This window comes from Anser anser (assembly GCF_964211835.1).
Source record: "Anser anser genome assembly, chromosome: 20".
Lineage (NCBI taxonomy): Eukaryota > Metazoa > Chordata > Aves > Anseriformes > Anatidae > Anser > Anser anser.
In genome coordinates, this window is record NC_139741.1 from 6,269,843 (window position 1) to 6,291,382 (window position 21,540).

A 21,540-nucleotide genomic window follows, 5' to 3' on the forward strand; every position below is an offset into this window, starting at 1 on the left:
CAATTTTACTGTGTACAGCTGAAAGAAGAATAATTGGTACAACATCCATGCATGCTTTCTGCTCTAGGCTTTCACAGAGAGCATGCTGAAGCAAGTTCTTTACATAAAGAGAGCAATGAAAGCCAAACATCTGCTAAGTGAAAAGTATGCACACACCTACATATAAAGCTGTTTTCCCACTGACATACTCCCACATTAGCTGCTTCATTGTCTTAATTGCTCTTGAAAGTTGTATTCTAAATTATAATCCCTGTGCCACTTATTTTCCCCGTCATACTGTGACTAAACTTTTTTTTTGAATAGGGCAAATAACATTTCCAGAGACGCTTTTGAATATTACACCACCTTGATGTAAATCTCAAATGAAAGATGCTTTTATTAAAAAAAAAATAGGTGACAAAGATACAGAGTGCAGTCATATTTTTCATGACCATCCCTATAACTGATCGAGAGCTTGTTCATTACACAGCTCTTAAAGAAAGGCAAGTGAATAATCTTAAGTGTCATATGTACCTTATTTAGAAAATAACTCATTTGTTGCTCATTTAATCAACTGTCCTCAAGTCTTTCATTCTTGTACCCTAGTTTGTTTGTGGGATTTTTTTGTTTGTTTTTAAAGAAATCTGGTATCACTTTGCTTCCTCACGTTCCTTGCTTCTTTTAGATTAGAAAACTTAAAAGCTCCTTACTGTGTTTATTTCTGAAACAGGCCAGCGGCACTCAGAGCAGGCTGAGTAATCTAAGGCTCTCCGAACTTTCTTCTGAACTCAGAAAAAAATACACATGCATTTGGGATGCCACGGTTCTTCTAAGGCAGGTTAAGATCAGATCTGTAGACACAAGATGCCTAAAGGAATATTTACGTGTGCATGATAAGTAATGCTATAAGGTATGCCACTGTGTCAGTAGCTCCTGCTAGCTGGCTAAATCTGCATGCAGTCTGATGCTGAGCATCCAGCTGTCACAGCCACTTGCAGCTATCATCCTTCCTGGGCATCGTTTACGTCATGAAGAATTTAATCACAAAAAGCTTTACCACCCAGAAAAGAAAATTGGTATACTTGAAAGCAGAATAACGCTACGAAGTATAACACCAGCACCTCATCTGCATGAAACAAAGCATGAGAACACCGCCATTCAAATGTAATGCTCGAGCAGCTAATTCTTCAGAATTACACAGCAGGCAGAGTATGAGAAAACACATCCTGAGAACAATATTCCTTAAATATTCCCAGCACTTTCTGAGACAAGAAGCCTGAAGCTGAAGTCATACTGCTCTCAGAAGCGGCAAGTGCGATCAGTTATTTCATTAGCCTGACGAGTCCACAAAGAGGCTGAAGGACCCCTACACAGGGGGCAAGCATTAAACCAACAGTGCGGGGCATCCGGCCCAGGTGCTTACTGCGCTGTGCGATGAAAGCCTTAAATTACACATACGCACATCCGCCAGTCATCAGCTCAATTTCATCTTAACACCATCTCTTACTGGGTTTTACTTGTCATCATAGCTAAAATTCTCCGGGATACAGAAGGGAAGTGAGTCACACAGTGCTGGAAGGTCAGGGGCTGGAGCGCTTCAAACGCAACCAGCACGAACAACAAACCTGACAGGGAAATGGTCACTGGGGGGAACCATCCTGGCAAGCGGGGCCTTCGCAGATTGCTGCAAAAGGTGTTGAACAGAAGCTGATGAGTAAGCACCCGACAAAAAAAACTGCAAGACAACCACAGGAATTTAAGCCTTACTCTCCTCAACCATTTTCAGTAGCTCAAAAAGAAAGGCAAGAACCCAGAATGGGATTCGAGGGTCAGGATACCTTGTTCTGAAGTAAAATCACACTTAAATGGTTATGCTTTGCCCCGCTGTCAGTTCAGTCTTTGGTAACAAAAAGCACAAAACACTTCCTGGTGGCAAGAGACAGGCAACCAGGCTCAGCTGCTCCTAGGCACTCATTCAAACTATGCTGTAGCACGTTTGGTCTTCTGTTTACATCTTTCACTGTCCTGTCACTTAGGATGGGAAGAAAAGTAAAACACAATTACCAGAAAGGAAGACCAGAAGAATATCTGATGAATATGGAGGGCAGAGAGAGCAGGGAAAAAAACAAACAAACAGAAAAAGAAAAAACAAAGCAAAACAAGTAAACGTACCAAGTCTTGACAAATTTGATTATGTGTGCACATGGCAAATGCTGCCTGGCAGTACTGCCATCTTCCACTGCAAAATTGCAGGAACCGACTGGGCTCTGAAAGCAGCTGGTAGCACAGAGCACAGGGCTAACCCCACATGCTTCTACATCTGTACTAGAATAGAATGAAAGCAAGGTATATATTAAAACCAGTGTATTCTGAAGTAATTTTGCCTAGACAGCTATTTTCGTAATAAGCCTAATAGAAATTGCTATAAAAGGGCTGACATTTCTTTGCATCAGTGGTCACTGCAGCTGTTTTCAGTTAGGAGGCAAATGCCAGAGCTACATTAACACCACCAGTTACAGCCTGCAGCCCAGCCATACATTCCTGGAACAGCCACGCTGGCAATTACTTCAAACAACAGGTTTTGCACTACCACAAGGTCTGCGGTGTACATCCTTAAAACCCCTGCAGTGTTTCTCAAGCTGGGTAAGAAACAAAACAAAGGAGGAGGAGGGGGGAAATACCAAGTAAAAGAGAACAACAGTGAGGCTAGGGCTGGATCAGCAGCAAAAAAATAAATCAGGGATTACTAAGCAAACGCAGAAGAAGAAATGACGACAGCCAACAGTTTCCTCAAATGAAGCAGCCAGGGGAAGACACGAAGTCAGAGTCCTAAATACAAATTGCCCAGTTCCTAATGGTGCTAATAAAAGACTACTGCGTAAGAGTTTCTGAGTCTGGAATAAGAGAAAATGGAGTCAGCTCACTTCCTGAAGGACTCTGCAAGTCACTTGATGGCTAGCTTAGCTCTGGAAGAGAAATAACATGCGCGTACATTTTAGACAGCTGAAAACAAAGCACCTTGCACTGACCTAGAGCCTCATTCCATCTTATACAGATTGCATTTGACAGAGTTTTGATTTCAGATGAGTTAAAAATACATTCTTAAACATTCACTTTCTGTTACTGGATATAACATCACCACAAAGATCTTTTAGGGATACTGTGGTCACTTTCTTGAAGCGTTTTTAAGTATTTCTAGACAACAGATGTCAGATTTCTTTTCAAAAACCCTCCAGCTGTTACAACACCTCCAGGCACCCGACACTAGATCTTACTTGAGCAGGTATCACGACTCTGAAGCAGATACCAAACTGAGAAGCCTGAAAGGTCTGAAAGTCTTAGAGCTAAGTCGAAGATGACTGAGTCAGGCTTCTTTGCTCATTCTCTTAAGTCTTTACACATACCTCAGCCTTTGCAGGTTATAATAGCAGTTCATTCTTCACTCAACTTTTAAGGCTTTCTACCTTACCCAATACCTTGCAGACAGCAGATGAACAAGTTTTATCTACGTCTTCTTACTCTCTCTACTAGGCTACAGAGGCTAGGCCTTTGTGTTGCTATCTTTATAAGGGAAGGTCACATTCAAGTAGAGGTGATTTGGTGCTTGTAATGTGTTCTTCCTGCCACTGAAAGCTGCAATATAATTTGAGCGATCTGATTTTAATATACCATTACGGAACAGCCTGAAGCATTTGCTACCAGGCACGTGGTGAAGCACAGCTCTGTCAGAAAACAGAGCTGTATGTAGCAGACACCGCTGTTTTGGGTTTCCTCACGTTATCTGAGGTCATCTGCAGCTCTGTCCTTTGGAAAGTCAGGTGGGAGAAAGCTAGTAGCCCAAATACAGAGCTCTGCTGCTCCAGACTTGGTTGTTTCAGCTAAAAGAAGACAATATTCACACTATGAAGTACAGAGGATTCCCCAGGAAGCCTAAAGAGAAATCCTAAGCCATAAGAGAACAAGGCGGGATGGAACCTGAGCCTGGAACTTAATGGCCCATCGCACCCGAGGCCATAAAGAACTCAGCTGCAGCTGAGAACAGGCCAAGCACAACTGCATCCTCCTTCTGTCAAGTCCGCTGAGAGGCATTCAGCTGTCAAAACCTGATAAGCTGTGGCACAGCCTTTTAAATTCAGGGTAAACTACGCAGCCAGGACCCTTCCAAGGGGCACGTGTTCCTTGGGAACCCCTGCTCCGGGCAGGGACCCTGGCACGCAGCAGCCACGGCCTGTGGCACCCGGCAGTACACGAGAGGCGAGGGGCTGAAGTGAGGAGGTGAGGAGCTGAAGGGGATCAGACTGGGGACCTTGAGCACCCCTCGTGCAATCGCAGTTAGTGCTGTGTGCACACACGAAACAGAGATCCAAGATCCAGAATTTCATATTCGCTGGGTTTTTTCCTACAGGCCTCAAACGACTGAGTCACTGAAGTCATTATCAAATTATAAAGGTCTCTTGCAACCGAAAAACAAATCTCGCCCTGCATTTCAAGGGTATTTGATTAGACAGAAACAATACAGACATAACATTAATAAACCATTTCTCCCTATTGCCAAAGCCTTCTGAAATAATAAGTTACTTTATTACATATTACATATCATCTAGTGAGAGATAATAAAAACATCAAGAATTCCATGAACAGACTGAATTGAGGGTCACAAAAATAAGAATATTTTCATATGTGTTTGCCTTGAAATTCCTTGAGTCTCTTTTCTTGAATTTGAAAATTTGAGAATTTGAAAGTCTGATTCAAGAATATTCACAAAGCCACATTTTACTTTCAACATTGTATTTTCATAACTTTTAGAGTCACGAACAAACATTCTCAATTCCTCACATCCCATTCCACCAGATTCAGCACAAAATACTACTTGAAACTGTGTGAATTCAATAAGGCTACTGAGTTTTATAGTTTAGAGGTCCACTAATTTTTACAAATACAAATCTGGAAGCTGTAAGGCAGTAATAATTTACTGGAAATGGCATTCTGCATAGTTATTTTACAGGACACTTAACAGAACTTGGCAGCCACCTTTTTATGGCAGTAAGAATAAGTTTACTCCCCCCTCAGCTGCCACGGGGAAACAGTAACATAAAGCAGATAACCAAAGAGAATTTCAGACACAGACACAGACTGCAGAGACATCCAAGAGCACAGTGCTCCAGGGTTACACTATCAGAAGGCTTCAATCTGCTAAGAAGAATACTGCAAAAAAGGGTTGAGATGCCTTCTTCATAGCTGTAACAAATTTTATGATGTGCTTGCAACCATATTCCCCTCCAATATATTAAGGATTCTACACAATAGTCATTTCCCTAGGCATTAAACAAAATCTTCCTTTTTTTTTTTCTCAAAACCTTTTAAAAAAGGAAAAATAATCACTCTGTATTCAACAGTTTGACACGTCTCCACCCAGCTCACACTGCTGGCTGTGCAAGGTACCTCTGTTACTCTAAAGCACTTGGTTGGTGATAAATATTCAAAATGCAGAAGCCAAGGAATTTAACCGAGGATGTCTTGCTGATAGAATATGCCTTTTATTTTATTATTTTTTTTTCTTTTTGAAATTAAAGTGACATGCAACCTGGCAGATAGATCTGTCATAGCAAAAAAAAAAAGATTCAAGCACTCACACCTTTTCCCCATTGCAATGCCCAACCAACTCCCATACTTCAAAAACTTGGCTGTAAAACTGGCAGAACAACCAGAAGAGCTAGCAGTTTAATGGGAGAATAAATAAAGGGTTTTTGTTTGTTTGTTTTTTCTCCTTTCACAATACTTAATCTTTATAAGCAGAGCTAGATTTCGGTCTCTGAAAGTAGTCAGGTCAGATGCACAGATGGCGTGACAGAACACTAAGAGATCTGCCTACAACAAGGTTAATTTTATTCAGAGTGTATGTCCTTTTAGGAGCACATGCCAACAGAAAAGCACGCCAATTCTGCTTTCTATTTCACTGGAACAATTTCTCAAGTTTCCTGGAAGAGTACGTTCTTGGCAAATACGACTCGAGGGCCATTCTTGCATTGACAACAACAATTAAGTTCCTGAAATCAGATGGGTGATCTTGCTAGGATGAACAATGCCAGTCTAGACAAGAACAATCCAGGTTTATTTAGGGCACAAGGAAAAGCAAAGCTATATTGGAAGAGAGGCTGATATTAGATGTCCAAGTTCAAGTTACACTGAACTTAAGCTAAGTGCCAGTTCACATGCTTCACACACACGTTAGCAGGACAATTGTTCAGAAGGTGCAAGCAGTGATTCAAAATGATTAGTTAACAATTATTCTTATTTTGCATATAATCTGCATTGCAAATCAGCTTTCCAAGACACCACTAGCTACTTAACACCAAAACCAAGTTATGACCAGACTTTTATATGCAAAAGGTACTATTTTACCTTTTAAAAAGGTACGAGATAAAAAGAGGAATGCTCATACTCACTTGGAAAGAGAAACACCGCCTGCTTTTCCGATCATTTCTTCGTGGTGCAGCACTGCTTGGTTCCATGGGATGCGAAGAAACTTTAAGAGAGTTCTCATCCATCTTTCAGGATGCAATACAAGCTGTTCATAATGTACCAGCATACACCTCTCAAAACCAACCTCCATACACTGGTTATACATAGTTTCTATAGCACGATTCCACTTGGTCAAACAGTCCCTGTAGCTGTTCAGGTCAAAGCCAGCTATTGTGACTTTTCTAGATATCATGGAATGTACAGATGCACGACCGTCCCGTACCATTAGAAGAAATTTGGCATTGGGGAAAATTCTAGCAAGATAAGTTAAGGATTTTAAAGCAAAAGGATCTTTGTTACACAAATACGGTGCAGGCTCTCCATGTTTCACAATGATTTCCAATAGAAATGCTTGCATGGCCGAGTCCAGAACCTCATCTGTGACTCCAGCTTCATCCAGCCGGATCTTCTCTTTGCTTGACCTAGCCCACATCTGCTTAACTGCCAGAATTCGTGGGATGACCCTTGTCTCTTCTCCGCACCGAATATCTGGATGGGCATCAAGCATGGCACGCATTAAAGTAGTGCCACTTCGAGGTACTCCTCCAATAAATATTAAAGGCATGTCTTTGTTGTAAGCAAAGGTCTTATTCGCATTTACATTAGAACCAGTTCTTACTGTGCTTCTCACGCTTTCCATCCTCACAGGCTGGCTGCGTTCCTCTATTCGATGGTGACACTCCATCGCGTGTTGGCCCAAATAAAACACTGTCACTGAACTGATCACCAGACATGCCAGTAGCAAGTTCTGTTTGAGTTTTCCAACCATTTTGATAATGTCTGTCACGTCAAAGTAACGAGACCTAGTTTGGATTATTTTCTAGTTCACATGCCATGGAGATCCTAATCCAAAATAAGTTAATGTCTGTTGAGAGAAAAAAAATAATAAAATAAACTTTGTTAAGAACTGCATGATGAATCAGCAACAGAAATATCTGATGGCATTCAATGCAATTATCATCTCCTGGTGTTGCATTAAGACCACAAAAGGCAATGTCTAAACATAAATATCCCACAAGAAAAAGTATTCTTGTTTACCCACAGCAGCAACACAAAATATAACAAGATTGGCAATTATAGTTGCTATTTTCATAGTTCTCTGATGCATTGTAACAGCATATTTAAAGGAATTCCACCACTGGATAACTACCATTAAACTTTTCAGTCAAGGAAAGACATTATTTATATGGAACTCTACAAGCTGAAAAAACAACTCTTAAGAAAACACCTTTCTTTGCTAAGTGAGGATTTACAGGGAAAATAAAGACAAAAGACAAAACCCGCCCCCTTTCACACTTGCCCATAAATACATTATCTTCGGCATTGCCCGACACGCTCCATTTCCTTCAGAGGACAGGAGGTGATAGAAGACATTTCACGGTTACGAAACAATCCTGACTGTGAGATTCTCCATTTTTCGATCATGGGCTTTATGCAATGAAGAAAAACAGTTTGCAACAAGTAAATTTCGATTTTAATTTCAAGAGAAGCTTTGATGAAAGAAACATATCACCATTAAAAACTATAAACAGAATCCAAGATTAAGATTGACTAGGATCAAAACTAAAATCAGCCTTGATTTAAACAACAAAAAAGAGTCAACCCATGATGACTTAAAAGTTTTAATCCATCCCAGTACTGAGATGATACAAAGCAGATATAGAAAACTAAGGATTTCATCCTACCTTCTTTCTTTTTCTTCACCTACTATTTTTTCCTTAAAGATATTTTTGTCAAGAAAAAGACCAAATCATTCGTCATTCCATTGATTAAAAAACGTGAAAATAAACCAGCCTCCCCCCACATCTTATGCAGCTTTTTCACCTCCAGAGAAACGTTCGCTGAAATACTAAAAACTGAATAAATTGGAAAGAAAGAAGAACAGATTCTGTTTGCCATCAGCATACAAGCAAAAAGAATTAAAGCCTTGCATGTAATAAAGCATTCCCAGAATAACTATATACTGCTTCCTACATTCAGATAAGGAGGTTTGTGCTCGTTTTAAGCAGGGCTGGTAAGCTTGTTATTTCTTTAAGCTTCTACTTCATCTGGGTAAATCCACACTACTGCTGGTATGACAACACGAGTCTTCCCCCACCAAACAAAATGTAACGCGCTGAAGTTTAGAATTAGAATATTTTGTGATTTCACAAAGAGCTTTATGGCGAGTACCCAGGTGACAAATCAATAGTCAAGTGGCAATACCAGTAAGGCAACTTGGCTTCCTAAGCCATCCTGGCAGCCTGTATTCACGGAGCTTATGGTTAAAGTCATTTCACATTTATAGCATGGAATAGAAATACATAGTGTAAAAAAAGTGCTTAACCTACTTGTCATGGTATAATCTCCCTTCCATCTATACAATATCACATGTAAATTATTCAGTTTGTTTTAAACTCTCACAACTATTACAAAAAAAAACACAGGAGACATGGCAAAACAAGGATGACCGCTCATCTACTTTATGAGGTATCAATAACATGGCTTTAATTCACGCCCTACTCTACAATTTAAGCAGCTACAATTACCTGGTGACAGGACGACACTTCAGTACACCGTGAAACAAAGTGAACTTGCCACAACAAAAGCCACCACTGTTCTCCTGTAAGCTACTTTCAAATAGCTATAGTACTACTTTCTACAATGACAGTACAACTCGGAATCCGAAACAAATCGGATGGGTAATATAATGTAAGGGTTTGCACAGCTACCACATTTATTACTAAATATCTTAGTTAACTTTTTTTTTAATTTTAATTCTAAAAGATTTCCAAGCTGTAATAAGGAGATAGTCTGAAACCCCAAGATACGTAAAATGAAAACGAGGTTTTTCACTGATGCTATTTTTCATTTAGGACTCCTTAAAACTGCATTATTTACATGTAATTTTTATTTTTATAGATGAAAAGAGAACCAAAGACTTAATTAGATCACTTGCCAACATGTACGTGAGATCAAATAAAAGGTTTAGGTAGAAACAAAAGATATAAGAGCTGTCCAATGTAGGCACTTGTAAGAAGGACTTAGGAAGACGCCATGACTTGCAGCCAACACCAGTGGATTATGTTCAACCCTGGCTTACAGAAAACTGCCACCTCAGCTGCCCAGGCGCCTTGCTGCGTTCATGTCAACCTGTACCCTGTACCTTTATTTTTCCATCCGTAACAGTGACTGTATAGACTCTTCTTTTACCTGTACTCTGTCGTTTTCTGAGAGAGGAAGTAGTCTGAAAACTGACTCTTCCTCTCCAAATTCAAATGAAATTCATACTCTAATTGATACTTTAAATATGAGCTTGCTTTTCAGGGCTGAAATAACTCACTGAACAATATGATTCACAGATGCTTTTAATTGCCAGGCGCTCCGAGGACTGAGGTACCGCCAACATTTTAAAGGACTGGCTTCCTCAACGCTTTTCCATCTCTGTCAGCAACGCACAACACACCCCTGAGCACATGCCGATGCCGACCCCGCTCTGAAACACGACCGACTGAAGTATTTCCTCCACAAGAAGCTCAGGGTCGGTGACGGGATTCACAAGCCGAGACCCCCAAGGCCGTCCCCTGGCCGCTGCCGTGTGGCGGGGAGCGCTGTGAGGGGTCGCGGCCTTGAGGCGCTGACAAAGCTGCTTCCAACTGGCGGCTGTCGCAATACTGCACTTGAAGTTCAGCTTATTGGTCTTTGCTACCAAAAGTAAACCGGAATTTGGGGCTCAACTGGTTTTGTCATAGGTGAAGCTGCCCAGGAGGGCTGGCAGGCACCCGTGGGAACAGCGCTCCACCACAGCAAGCCCCATTCCACCTGCAAACCGCTGGCCTTGGCTTTACAAGTGCCTGGATATCAGCAGAAATAATCCCCCAGAACTACGTGAACACCCTCCAAACAGCACTCAAAAAAAAAAAAAAAGTGTATATATATATGCACACACAAAATATATGTATGCACACACAATTCAGTCAATAGGTGCACAGCACTGAAAAGCAGAAAGTCTCTCTTCTGAGCAGATTCAGCATGCACACCTAAGTTTCAATTAAGGAAGGAAAACTGTGCTGTTTAAAACTAGCAAACAACACACAGAATCCCTCTGAATGCTCTTAGAAACAGTAAAGATTTAGTTAAAAGTCTCCTGCAGAAAGAGCTAGCGCAACAGGAACAGATTTTGCTGCAGAGCATACAAGATGTGCAAATATTTACACTTTATACAACCCCCAACGTTATTCAGTTTGAGTAAATGCCATAAATCTCATTTCTCAAAAAAAAAAAAAAAAAAAAGACAAGCCCAAGACCCAAAAACCAAAACACCAAGCCAAAGATTTTCTTTGACTTACAAACTAATAAAAACCTATCCCTTGAAGCCCCTAATCTTCCCCAAATGCAAAAGTTAGGAAGCTGATCACTAAGGAAAGCCTCTCAGGGTATTAACTCTATTACTTTGGTCGTTTATGTTAGAATATCACTCTGAAAGCCAGAACGGAGCTGAAGCAGCAGCAGTGTCAGAGCAAAGCCTGCTGAACGCAGGCTGGAACACCCCATCCACGGGTCAGGCAAGGCGGAGCGAAGGCTCGCTCCCAGCATGATCCTAGCACCGAACGCACTAAGTGCTGCACATTCAGATGGTTTCCTAAATTACCATTAAGTATTGACCATTCACATACAAAAACAACAAATCCACGTACCTTTTTTTTTTTTTTTAAACCAGAAAAAACAAACACACCAATCGACCACAAACCTTTTCATTTGGTGCAGCAACTTTTGCTAAGTTCCACGCTGCCAAAGGCTGACAGAGCAGAAGCAGCCAGGCTGAAGCTGCCCTGTGACCCTCCGCGCTGTTTTCTGCCCGGGAGCAGTACCTGGAGCACGCAGCCGCCGCGAAGCGTTGCAAGGCCAGGGCCTCGTACATCGGGAATCCAACAGGAGCTGACAGAAAGGCACCTCTCAGCAAACCGATCTGTTCTACAAGCTAGCAAGCTCCCTTCTGGGCCCCTGGTTACACATAAAGCTCTTCAAGATAAGTATGACATATGGAAGTTACTGCCCTTCAAGCAGCTCACAAATCAACAAACTCCACCTCCTCCCTCCTCTACATGAGTGAGCACTCTGGATCGCATCAGTGTCAACCTGAAGAATTATTACAAGTCATTAATGTTCTGCTGTTAACAGCAACTGAACTGACGGCGTCTGAAAATCACAGCAGGGCGATCAGCAGTCCCTGGCTAGCGTTTAAGTAGAGCTTTGAAAAATGGTGGGGTTTTCACCTGCTGGGACCTGAGGAGAGCAAGCTGCCACTCCAGCTAAAAGCACAGACAATTCTTAATAAAAATAATAAAATGACAGAAAAAACAACACCGCAGTCAGAAGTTGAAGATCACTACAGTGACAGAGAAGGCCTTTAGCAGCCATTTTCAAAAGACAGACTAAACCAAACGCCCAGCAAATATAAGCGCAAAAAAAGAAAAAAGAGATGGATCTACAGGTTTCAGTACAAGGAAGTGCAACTAAGCACTGAGTTAGAAGTGCCTGTAACTGAATTTTATTTCCAGAAAAGTCAGACCGATGAGTCAGCCCCAAGAAGATGTGAACAAAGCAAAATGACTGCTTTGTCTCCCTGCTCTGCACACACCAGCTCCCTCCCTCCCCCCTGCCCCTATCTGCAGTAGCTCAAGACCTACTTTCCTAAAGTTCATCCAAGAAACGCTGAAGATTTTAGCTTAGTAAAGAGGCAATTCATTCATTTGTATTTTATGGTAAAACAGTTTGTCGCTGCTTGAAAAAGTCATGTTGGGGAAGAAAAGATCATCCATCACCATGCAGTATGAAGCAGCCCTCCCAAACTCTAGCGGGCACACTTGCCTTTGGGAGACTGCAAAGAGGGATGACCACCACCCACCTCCTTCCAGTGGCTCTTTCCAAGGCTAAACAAACAGGACAGCAACACTTGCATCACCCATCTCGAAGAAAACCCACATATATAAAGCATTTTTCAGTGATTAGTTTGTCCCCACCTTCTTCTACCTCTCAAGGTTCTGGCTCGCATCCTGACCACCAGATCTCTTTCTAGAACAGCAAGTACAGGAGCACTGCTCGATTTCTGTGCAACGTGCCCCCTCCTGCATCCACCTAAATGCGCATCATGTTTGAACACAACGCTTCTCAAGAAGAAAGGTCGTGCTCAGCTCTGTGTCAGCAGGCCACCAGGCTTCAGTCATCCTCCTCAAAGCCTTGCACCCTCTGCCCTGCGTTGGACAGTGGTGAGTGGAAGAATCATGAGTTATGGTATCAAAAAGATACCATACCATACCATGTCAAGAAGATACATATGGTATCAAGAAGATACTCCAGAGACGCCACCTTTCAGACGAACAACCGCAGTCTGACTGCTGGATTCAGCCCTAACAGCCAGCACTTGCGGTACAAATCTGCTAAGGGAAATTGTAGAGAACAATCATTTGGCAGCGGCACAGGTAAAGTAGGTAATTAACTGGAGGAAAAGTGTGAAGGAGCAAGAGGAAAAGAAGAAACCGACATGGTGAACACCTGCAAGTCCAAGCAGCATTTTCATTTCTGCTTGTACGGTCAGAAGCAGAAGATGAGAGCGACAATGGATAACAGCAGCTTAGGAATTTTTGCTACTCAACTTAGCTCCGTTCCATCTGCTTGACCTCCAAGCCAACATGGTAAGCAAAGACAGCGAGAGAGATGCAATAAGCTCTGCTCTTCCGACGCAGTTAACTGGACCAGCCTTAGCGCTTCATTGCATAGAGGGAGCTCCAACAGTTCCTGGCTGCCAAGCTCTCCAAAGGCCACTTTGCTCAAAAATACAGAAACATACCCATAAAAGCTTCCCTGAAGGCAGCAAGAAAAAAGCTGGCTGGCTCTTCAGCTGCTGGACTTCAGCCACTCTTCTTCCAAGCCCTGTTCACACTGTACACACAAGACCCAGCTGCAAAAAGCTTTTAGATGTTACTAAACAGAGGTGCCACCTCCCGCTGCCATGTACTCTGTAGTAAGGACACTACCAAAGTCACCTAACACATGGCTCACAAAGAAACAACTGGGTTCCTGTGTGACACAGATGTCCCACAGCCAAAGCGTCAGCAGCGTTGACATAGAAAAAAGGCCAAAAGCCCTTACCATTATTTTAAAAGATTGAGGTACAGACGCTGTAAGAAGTTCCTCCCTTCTGCAAAATCAAACCATGTATAAGAACTTGTTAATCTTGATTCAACTGGTTCCAATTCCAGCAGAGAAATGCCTGAAGAGTCGATAACCAGCCTTCCACAACTGAATCCAAGGAAAAGAAAGTTCTCTTAGTAATTATCCTCCCATCTGCATTTTGTTTCAAGTCGCCAGTTGTGAATGTCTTTTCCTCTCAGGCACTGCACTGTAAAAGCACGTACTGGAACGGTGGCAGAGACTGACAGTTCTCAGGAACCCTCTTCAAAACAACACACATTCAGAAGACACGGCAGACACAACATATTCCTTAGAGAAAGTTCCACATTAAGCTCATCAAATGGTTCAAGAAAGAAGCCCCTGCAAACAACAACAGGCCTTCTGGTATTTCTAAGTCAAAGTTAAAGAAAGGTCTTACACGAATTCCATAAAAGCTTTCCTTCAATGCACTGGTTTGTTTCTAGGTGTTTGCATTTGTTCACCACAAAGAAGATTGCATAGGAAAGCTGACAGTTACATGATAATGGTATAGCACAGCACTGAGGAACACGGCTGAAATATTCACGGGATACCACTAAAAGAAGCTATCCAAACCGGCCTCGACTCATTTAAAAGATTGTTCCAAAAATCATTTAGGTATTCAGGGAGCATTTTGATGTCTTCCAAGCACAGCCATCTCAAGGACTCCCCCAAGGCTGAGCATCACGCCTTGCCAGCGGTCACGTAACGGCATCGGAGCGATGCTGAGGTCAGAGGACTGCACGAGCAGGCAAACCCCAAGCACAGCACGCAGCAAAGCAAGAAATAGAAGGAAGGGCCAGGAAGCTGAGTACCAAGCCCATCTTCAGCCTTTTCAGTCATCCCGGCTCTCAAGCCCTGCAGCTGGTTTCTCGGGGTTTCTCCCCCCGTTCGCTATACAGGCAAAAAGGCTGATAAACCAGCACCGGCAGTTTTTATCCACCCTCAAAAATAAGCAGCAAGTCACCTGGGGGAAAGCACCCGGGACGGGACGCAGGCAGCAGGCTGAGCACAGGCTGGCTTCGTGCAGAGCACCTCCACGAGCTGAATGATGAAGCCGGACGGGATTACCCCAGGGAAACGAGGACGTGTGAACAACGATCAGCACGGTCCGCTCCGCGGGCATTTTGCTCACACTCCCGTAAACCTGCGTTTTTAGTTTGTTTTTAACCTAAAGCTCTGAAAAACTGTAAAGGCCAAATTACCCCCCCCGTGGCCGCAGTCAACTGCTGGTCTCAAAGTTTTTGTATCGAGCGACCCTACCCGAAACTCTGGGGTCCCTCCACAACCCCTGGAGCTGTCCCGTTACGGGGGGGCAGGAGACGGGCTCGGTTTTGTGCGTTTGTTTCCCTCGGTTAATCAGCGGGGGAAAGACGAAGCAAGCCGCAGCCCTTCCTCTGAGCAGCTGGGCTGCCCCAAAAAACATGAGCCTTCTTCATCATCCTCCACCACACACACACACATACGTGTATACAATATATACATTATATATAGAGAGAAATTCAGACGCATTTGTGCTCCCCCCCGGACCTACCCACACCTCCAACCCCTTCTCACAGCGAGGCCGCCCCGCACGCCCCCCAAGCCCCCCGAATCCCTCCCAACAGAACCATTTTACGTTTCCCACCGTTTTACCCCCAAAAAGCGGTCAAAGCCCACCGAACCCAGAGGCTCCGCCGGGACCCTCCCTAACGCCGGCTGCACCCACAGCGGGCAGCAACCGCACGGAGCCGCCCAGCACCGCCCCGGCAGCCTCCGACCGACGGCCCCGGCCCCCCCGGTGCCCCCCTTGTCCCCCGGTCCCCTCCCGGTGCCCCCCACGCGACGTGCAGCGCTCCCCGCCTCACCCCTGCTGCCGCCGCCGCTGGCAGGGCCGGGCCGGGCCGGGGCCGCGGAGCAGCAGCGGCGGGGCCGCAACATGGCGGCACGGGGCCGGCACCGGGAGCGGGGCTGGGGCTGGGGCTGGGGCTGGGGCCGGCACCGGCACCGGCACCGGCTGCGCGCCCCCCTCCGCCACCGCCCCCTCCCCTCCCCGCGGCTGCCATGGAAATGCCAAGCGCGCCCTGATTGGCCGCGGGCCGCCATGTGTCGCGCGACGCGGTTGGGCCGCCGGCGGAGATTGACAGCGGAGGGGGCGGGGTTGCGAGGGGGAGGTTGGCCCCGCCCACCTCCGTGCTTTTTCCCGCGCGGCCGGAGGTGGCGGGAAACAGCTGGGGGGGGGTCCCAGCTCCTCCGGGCTGCAGCGGGGCCGGGAGCGAGGGGGATTTGCACGGGGGTTTTGCCCCACAGGTGCTGCTGCAATGGGCTCGAGCCACGAGGACGCACAGCAGCTCGGTGACCCCCCCCACCAAAGCCCAGCCACATGGCACCCCGGCCGCTTCGCAGCGCGCTGGGCAGCCAGCCTGTATCCCGCACCGCGGGCAGGCGGCCGGAGCTGGACTTGGTTTTAACTCACCGGCACCGAACCCACGTTTCTTCTTTCCGTGCGGGGGCTCTGGCCCAGCTGCCTTCGCCCCGTGCAGGCGAACACCCCACGGGATCGCAGCAACAGGAGTAATCCCACGGGGCAGCCCCGAAATGGAGGTTGCTTGCCACGCAGGGGGGAAAAAATAAATGAGGTGAAGGGAGCTAACGGGATGGCAGCCCCAAAACGCAGGCTGGGAGCAGCAGCACTGCTCGGGGGGCTCGGCTAACGGGAACTAGCACTGGCAGGGTGCTGCTGGCCTTGGGGACACCACAGCAGTAGGACCTTGGTGCAACGAGGCCAGGAACCACCACGTGGCAGAACATCCCCTTTTCACCACAAACGCCCTAAAATCGGGTTGGAGTCATTGCCCTACCTCCCGTGGAGATGTCACGGTGCCCACCACGAGGCCGGGAAACCCAAGCGGGTCTCCAGTGCCTGGTGAGCATCAGGATCCTGAGCGATCCCACCAGGGTGAGCCAGGTGCTAACAGCCCTCACCTCCCTCCTCACACACCAAGAGCCCGTTGTAAAGCTTTTACGAGCCTGCCGGGACGTGGCTTCCACCCACACAGCACTGGATAGGGATGGGGACTTATCCTGCTCCCCATGGTGACAAGGACACGCCGATGCTCAGCAGGGGCTTCCACCACGTTCCAGGGGCACCCGACGTCCCCAGGCCCTTCAGATGTGCTCGGGAGCTGCCGGGTCCGTGGAGAAACCAGAAATTCCCCCAGGTGCTAAAATCCACCTCCAATTTCCCTTCTCCGCCAGCCATTGCCAGGCAATAAACGTCGCTTGCTGCCGACGGCGGTGGGATTTGAACCGCTGATTTATGGACGGACCGCTCCGCGTCCTATTTCCAGTAAGATTGCCTCGATCCATTAAGCAGCACTTCTCAGGTCGCTTTATTGATTTCTCTTTTACAGCTCCAGCCGTGACTCACGCACATCGTCCCCTTTCTCGGCTCCCGACCCGCGGCGATCAAACGGGGCCCTGGGGAGAAAACGCGGCTCTCCGGGGGGGAAACAAGGGGGAAATCACAGCTGCTGGAGGAAGCAAAGCTGCTGGACAGAGCTGGTGCTGCCTTTAACCAGCGCTGGTGCAGGAGCCATGCCTCAGCCAACCCACCGGCTATCTGCAGGCAGAGCCCGGCTCCCAGCCGGGGATAACCCACGGTGAGAAGTGACAGCGGGGAATTGCTCGTTGCTTTCCAGCACCCTCTCCCTTCTGCCCCTTGGTGCTGAGCACCGGAGGTGGCAGAGCCCCCCCGGCACCGGCAGCACCTTCCCACCGCACCACGCACGCTGCGGGGCCGGCGCACGCCTGCGCTCCCCAGCACAGCCGCCCCGAAATCTGCCACAACCGGGGGCAAAATTGGGCTTGGTTCCCCCCCCCTCAGCTGCCAACACAATGCTTTTATGTAGATTTAAGTCCACTCCAAAAAAATAGCCCTGTATTCAGTTTAAGCGCGATGGTTAGAAGCCAAAGTGTCGCTGTACCTTGGTGGTGGTGTTTCACCTGAATGCCACCTTCCCACCCGTAAGAATGCAGAGAATTTCCCCCTCGCTCTGCACAGCTCCTGCCTTCCCCCAGCGCCCTGCTCGCCGGCTTCGGCACGGCCTGGCCGGCACAGGGGAATTTAGAATATCGTTCCTCTTCCTCGAGTGCCTCGGCAGCGAGCGCAGGGCCAGGCTCTGGGAGGAGGCTGGAGGAGGGAATTTCCCCGACAAGCGGCATCCCGGCCGGGTTGAGGCTGGGGATACGGCAGCCAGGCACAGCACCTTTCTCCTTCCCCCTGCCTGGACCCTCGGGACTATTCCTGGTCTGACCCAAAGCAGCTCTGTGCCCGATGGCTCCCGGCCCTGTCTGGGCCTGACCTGGTGCCTGCCGCCTTCTGAACGTGACGGCGGAGAATCGATCTTCCCCCGCGCCTGCAGAAAACGCGCGCGGTGCCAGGAACATCCCCGTCCTCGCCTCCCTCAGCTGCATTTATTTCACAGGGAGATTTTTTCCCCAGATGTGCGAGCCCTGGAGGTGCAGCATCCTCGGGGTTTTCCAGCGTCCGTCCAACGAATACAGGAGGAGCTGTTTTTCCACTCAAGGCAGGAGCGAGCACTCTCCTCTTTCACATTTACAGGCACCTTCACGTGTTCCTGGCGGGCGGACAGCTGCCGATGTGGCACGACAGACGTGCGCGGGCTGAGCGCTCCCCTCCTGCACAGGAACATCCGAGAACAAGCCAGGGCCTGACTCTTTCCCCTCCGCTGGATTTTCTCTTAAAAATAAATTAAAAAAAAAATCCAACGTCGCAGAGACCAGCTAGGCAGAAGCTCATTGCCTGGGGCGAGCAGGGCCCTGCTGGTGGCCACGAGCAATGCTCTCGCTACCCAGGGATGCTCAGGGAACGCTGCTTGGGGCACCCCCTCCTCGTGGCATCCACCCGGGGAAATCACACCAGGAATTCGGGATCCCTCCTGCAAATGGGCAGGAGCCATTTCTGGGGGGAATAGGGGATGCCCCAGGAAGTTTAAATGGCTGGAAATGCCCGGCGGGTTGCAGGATTAAGCCCTGGGTCTGGAAAGCAGAGCCCGTGCCATGCGTGGCAGCCAGACAATGAGCTAAATATCCGCCAGCTTATTTGTAATGCCAGCGGTACGAGAAGTGATCTCAGCTGTGTCTGGAGAACAGTGCAAGGAGGTGAAGGAGAGGCTCCCGAACTCCAGCATCTTAAAAAATAATAAAAATCAAAACCAAAAAGACACAAAATCCCACTGCCGCAGAACTGGCGGTGCGCCTGCATCACGTTAAAGGTTTCCAGCCCCCGAGCTCTGGCTGCGAGGGGGCAGCGAAGCAGCAGCACACAGCAGCTCCTGCGAGAGCGGTGGTTTTGAAAGCAAACCTGTCCCGTGGTGAGAACGCATCGACACCCCAAAAAAATACAGAAAGAAAAAAAACACTGCTTTGGGGTACAGGCTCGTGTGCTGGGTCCCACCACAAAGCGCCCCATCCCGGCAGTGATTTCTTCCCCGTTTGCAGGGGCCGAAGCGCAGAGCCCCTCGGGGTTGCCGGAAAGCCCTGGGTTCAGACCCATTTCGTATTTTCAGGTCCCGGGCCGGGGGGGCTGGGGAAGGAGCGGAGCCCTCGGGCCAAGGTCGGGGAGAGGGAACAGCAAACACGGCCCCTCTCGCTGTTTGGTTTCCATCAATGATTTATTCTTCTGGAGGCCTTTTAAAAGGAGAAGGTGGCACGCGATGCTCTGAGCTGCCTGAAAGGCTCCTGGCAGGGCCCAGCGAGGGGACGCAGCGTCCTCACGAGGGGATATACCTGAGACCTGTCCTCCCCATGAAATAATCCCACGGGAAGCTGGGCACAGCGATGGTGGGCACGCCACAAAATCCAGACCTCGTCTCTCCCCGTGCCCTGCTCCAACCCCCAGAAAACAGCCCCCCCGCAGCTAGAAAACCCACGTTAGATTAAAAAAGCAGCGCAGAGGACAAAACGCACCGAAAGATGCATCTGCAGCAGCTCTTGGGGAAGAACCTGGGGCACAAACAGAAACAAATTCTTTCTTTTGGTACAAACCCTGCCTCCGAGCCTCGCGTAGCTCAGCCTGCGGCAGCTCCGCGCCTCCTGCGCAGGGGTGCGGGTGTCAGAGACCTCACAGCTGGGTCGCCACGCTGTCCAAAGGAGACCCACAGAAACCTGCTCGATTCTCTGTCTTCTCTAATATTGACTTCTGCGTGTTCTTCAGCATTACATTCTGTAGAAATTCCCTATTTCTTGTTTTCCTAGCAAAAACAAGTCCTTCTCTGACTGAAACAGAGCAGAAAGGGCAGAAATCCCCTGCCAAGGCGCTGCTGCTGCTGCAAAATGAAATCCCAAACCTTCTGCACTCGTGAAGCCAGCAAGGAGCCTCTGCCCATAGCTCAGGGCTTTCCCTTCTGGTTATTTTGGGTTATTCTGGGCACAAATCTCCACCCTGCTCCACCTGTTCTGCTTGCGGCACTAGGGGAAGCCTCCGGCTGAGCTGGCAGGGACGGGAAGCATTTGTTGGTTTCGGGATTTTCTCTTTTTTTATTTTTTTCCCCCTAACGTGCTGCAGGAGGGCACGAGGCGGTGCAGAGCCTGGGCTGGGGCACGGGGGAGGGACAAGAGCAGGGGGGTGGCCCCGTGCTGGCCTGGGGTGAAGGCAGCTGCTCCCAAACCCCTCCTGTACGAGGCCGATCCTGCGCTGCCTAAATGCTCTTGTATGCACACAGGTGTAGGTATGTGTAGAGTACATACATAAAGTGTATACGTGCGTATCAGTGTGCATATGTACAGGTCTAAGTGCATATATGCATATATAAAGTATGTGTTATATGTATAGATTTAAGCATATGTTTGAAAATATTACATATACATTTATACCAATATATGTATATATAATATAGAGAATATTTTCAGGCATTTCTGTGCACTTAGGTATACATAAATGCATTTTAATCTGAACACAAATAGAATGTAAAGAACATATATATGCATAAATGCATTTACAAAAATAAAATATAATTGTGCACATGTATACAAATAAATAAATATACATATATAAAAAAAATGTGACCTGCCAAGTAAAATCCCCTCAGAGCCAGCAGACGCGGGGGCAGGCTCAGCCCATGCTGCCTATGGCGGACTCTCCCCAGCCCAGCTCTCGTTCCCACTTTCCCACCTCCAGGAGGATTTTCTGCCCGGGTCTGTGCTGCCGTGCACCCACCCAGCCGCTCTCCCTGCTCCTCCGTGGGGTCAGGAGACAAGCAGATGGGGAAATAAGCTCGCGCAGGGGGTAACAGCACGAGATTCCCCAAAGCCACCGGTGTTGGGGATGCAGCCCCTCTGCTGCCAGAGCTGCCTCGCAGTCCAAATTGCCCAAACGTTCCCACAGGCACCTTTTATCAGCACAGCACCGACACTGGGTGGCTGGACACGAGCAGAGCAGCCCCGACTTCTCCTCCGGCAACTACGAAAATGTGACTGCGAGCGACTCCGATGAGCGCAGGAGGAAGCCTGCCAGTGTCTGTATTTGATTTCTTACCTAAACGCCAGCCAGCTTACCGCAACATCAGCTTGGAGCCATAAACCACGAGACAAGCGGCGTAAATCAACGTGGCCAAGAGACCCGAGGAGGAAGGGGGCTGTGCTCCGCGCTTTCTGGATCAGGGAGCAGCTATCCGTCGCGGTGACGGTTACCTCGGGAAATCCTCGTACTGATTTTCTCGTTTGCAAGCACAGCGAAGGGCCATGGAAAGCTGCCTCCGTGCGGCGTGCCTGGAGGTGCCGGGATTTGCTTCCCCCCCGGGGTCGAGCAGCAAGGGCTGCCACACACATCACCACCGGAGCGAGTGA

General features: G+C 47.6%; 1 protein-coding gene across 7 annotated transcripts in view; it reads right to left on the reverse strand.

Annotated features, from left to right (window-relative positions):
* TPST1 (tyrosylprotein sulfotransferase 1) overlaps window positions 1–21,540 on the reverse strand; it is a 36,589-nt gene that overhangs the window by 14,494 nt on the left and 555 nt on the right. For 2 of the 7 annotated variants that reach the window (XR_014574302.1, XM_083806606.1), the window contains exons 1-2: window positions 15,540–15,735; window positions 6,426–7,366 (exon numbers count right to left, since the gene is read on the reverse strand). Coding sequence is in view for 2 of the 7 variants with exons in the window: in XM_083806606.1 (XP_083662732.1) it covers window positions 6,426–7,270 (845 nt within the window). In the remaining 5 variants the exon portion in view is untranslated. Of the gene's footprint in view, window positions 1–6,425; window positions 7,367–11,230; window positions 11,507–14,659; window positions 14,840–15,539; window positions 15,736–21,540 lie in introns of those variants that run through there. The other 5 variants (XR_014574301.1, XM_083806607.1, XR_014574303.1 and 2 more) reach the window with 4 other exon arrangements.